This window comes from Penaeus chinensis, chromosome 30 (assembly GCF_019202785.1).
Source record: "Penaeus chinensis breed Huanghai No. 1 chromosome 30, ASM1920278v2, whole genome shotgun sequence".
NCBI lineage: Eukaryota > Metazoa > Arthropoda > Malacostraca > Decapoda > Penaeidae > Penaeus > Penaeus chinensis.
Window position 1 is genome coordinate 10,327,544 of NC_061848.1, and position 2,500 is coordinate 10,330,043.

At 35.9% G+C, this 2,500-nt stretch overlaps 1 protein-coding gene across 6 annotated transcripts in view; it reads right to left on the reverse strand.

Moving 5' to 3' along the window:
• LOC125041440 (zinc finger protein 282-like) overlaps nt 1-2,500 on the reverse strand; it is a 58,176-nt gene that overhangs the window by 11,615 nt on the left and 44,061 nt on the right. The window contains exon 6 of one of the 6 annotated variants that reach the window (XM_047636405.1): nt 1,432-1,875. The exons of the other annotated variants lie outside the window; for them this stretch is intronic. Coding sequence (XP_047492361.1) covers nt 1,447-1,875 — 429 coding nt within the window. The 3' untranslated portion in view covers nt 1,432-1,446. Of the gene's footprint in view, nt 1-1,431; nt 1,876-2,500 lie in introns of those variants that run through there. 6 annotated transcript variants of the gene reach the window in all.

Below are 2,500 nucleotides of genomic sequence, written 5' to 3' on the forward strand. Positions count from 1 at the left end.
TTTCAGTAATTTATCCAGAAATATCTATAATTCATCATCTTTGTAACAATCAAGCTGTATGATGGCACTATCACTCAGAATTAAATTATCAACCAATAAAGGCTTATTAAAAAAAAAAAAAAAAAAAAAAAAAATCCATATACTTGTTTTATATCAAAATCAGTATCAAGAATTTTACTTTACTAGAATATCTGGTATGACAGAGGTGAATAGTTTTCACATTACTATCTATATTCTTGGAAAATCTAGATTTTTGAGATTGTGTGTGTGTATGTGTGTGTGTGTGTGTGTGTGTGTGTGTGTGTGTGTGTGTGTGTGTGTGTGTGTGTGTGTGTGTGTGTGTGTGTGTGTGTGTGTGTAGTCGTGCTCATTAAGTGATGCTGCCTGCTCAAGTAATGCATCTCCCATTGTTTTTCTCATCCGTAGCAAAAACCTGAATCACCACCATAAGTGACAAAATAAAATCATGCCTGGCAAATAAGAGTTGCTTTAATGGATGCAGGCCCACAGATGAAGAATACAGCAGAATTAACAGGTATGGGTCACAGATCAGTTTGTTTGTGGGTCATTAGGTATCAGTAAGGGCTACCTATGTCCCTCACCCTGGGAGGCCAAGGAAAATATTTACTAGTACAAAGACTATTCTCTAGCGAGAGTTGAAGAAGAATCCTCATAACACAGCCACTGTTTTTAAAAGAATAGAGATACAGGTTGCTTGGAAACATCCAGATTTTTTGTGATATTGGGTTCCATCTCTGGAAGAAGATTATGTTACTTAATTGTATTGCCAGTAAATGTCCAAGTAAGTCATAATGTTTATTCTGAGCATTTGTTTATCAGTACAATTGTAAATCTGCCAGTAGGGCAAAATCTGTAACAAACTGACTCTCTAACTGTGGGATTCAGTACATCAAAGGTAGGTCAAAGAACACCCCAGGTATTAATCATACAGAAAACTTATAATTTGACATGATTTACAAAGCAAGGGCACCAGCTTGAGTTATGTGCAAAGATTTCCACTGAAACCCTTCAAAAACTGGTCCTATCACTGCCACAGAGGCTTAAGGATGAGAAAAGGCATAAGGAGGGACACAAAGTATTAAAGATAAAAAAAAATTATAATAGGTTTAGTAGACTACTGATAACTGACACATATGTTGACTTCATCCGGCATATATTTCCTGCGAGCAATAAGTTTTCTTACCATACATGCTTTATTTCCTGTATATTTTCTGGATTTTAGACTTACAGTCTATGGTACCTTAGTTTCCTGGCATACAAAATGTCCTAATCCACTTGATAAAAAAGTCCCCCCCCCCCAACTCCCTAAGGTATATTCTTTAAGTAAAAGTACAATAAAACATAATTTAACCCTATGCTGATGGTATTTACCCATGCTAAACTAAGCTATAACATAAGCACCATTTTTTTTTTTTTTTTTTTTTTTTACATTAGTACATCTGTTGAAATGTGTGTCATTAAATGGCTATTCAAAGTTGACTTTTGAGCTGCTCTGTAAGGGCAGAATGTACAAGCATAAGGCTTTTCTCCAGTATGTCTACGAATGTGTACTCTCAGAATGCTCTTATGTGAAGAACTATATGCACAGTAAGGGCATGCAAATGGTCTTTCTCCAGTGTGAGTATTTATATGCTCGTCTAGCAGTGCCTTTCGAGTGGTACTGTAGTTACAGTGGGCACAGGAGAATGGCTTCTTTCCAGTGTGTTTCTGGATATGTCTCAACATTTTATTATAAGAAGCTGTAAGAAAGTCACAGTGGGGGCACTGATGACTGCTGGCTGGTGAAGTGAAGTCCTGCCATTCTCCTGATCGTCTATTCTCGGCACTCCACCGATTGCTATTCTTCTTCTCCACCTGTAGAGGAGGCACCATCTTACTTTTTACCACACTTCATTATGAAAATTTACTCCTCTTCACTGCAATAATTTAAAGTTTTTCTTGCTTTCTTATGGCTTACTTTTTTTCAGGAAAGACAGCTGTACTTGGCTCAGAATAAAATTTTCACATTAGGATACAAATAAACCGATTCTTGAGTTGTTGATAAAGATATTAAAAAAAAAAAAAAGTTCTGCTAGCTACATATATGTTTCTTCTGTAAATTGTAACAGTCATGGAAAGATATTGTCTTAAAATCATAATGTTTCATTCTTGAATTCTTTAGCCATAAATGATAAAACAAACTCTAGAATAATTAATGAGGATATGAACTGTAGAAAACAGAAGAGAGGGAGGAGAGAGAAGAAGAAAAACGGAAATAAGGACATGGAAAAGCATGAAAACGAAGAGAAGGAGAAGGAGAAAGCAGGAGGGCAAAAGAGGGGAGATGAGACAAGAGAAAGAAAGTCAGAGGATAAAAAGGAGGAGGAGACATAAATATGCAAAGAATGAGAATGAGAAAACTAACAAATAAGAATTTCTTTCCTTTCGATAGCCACATTAACCCAATGCTGACGGGCATTTACTTGTTTCATTGTTTTTA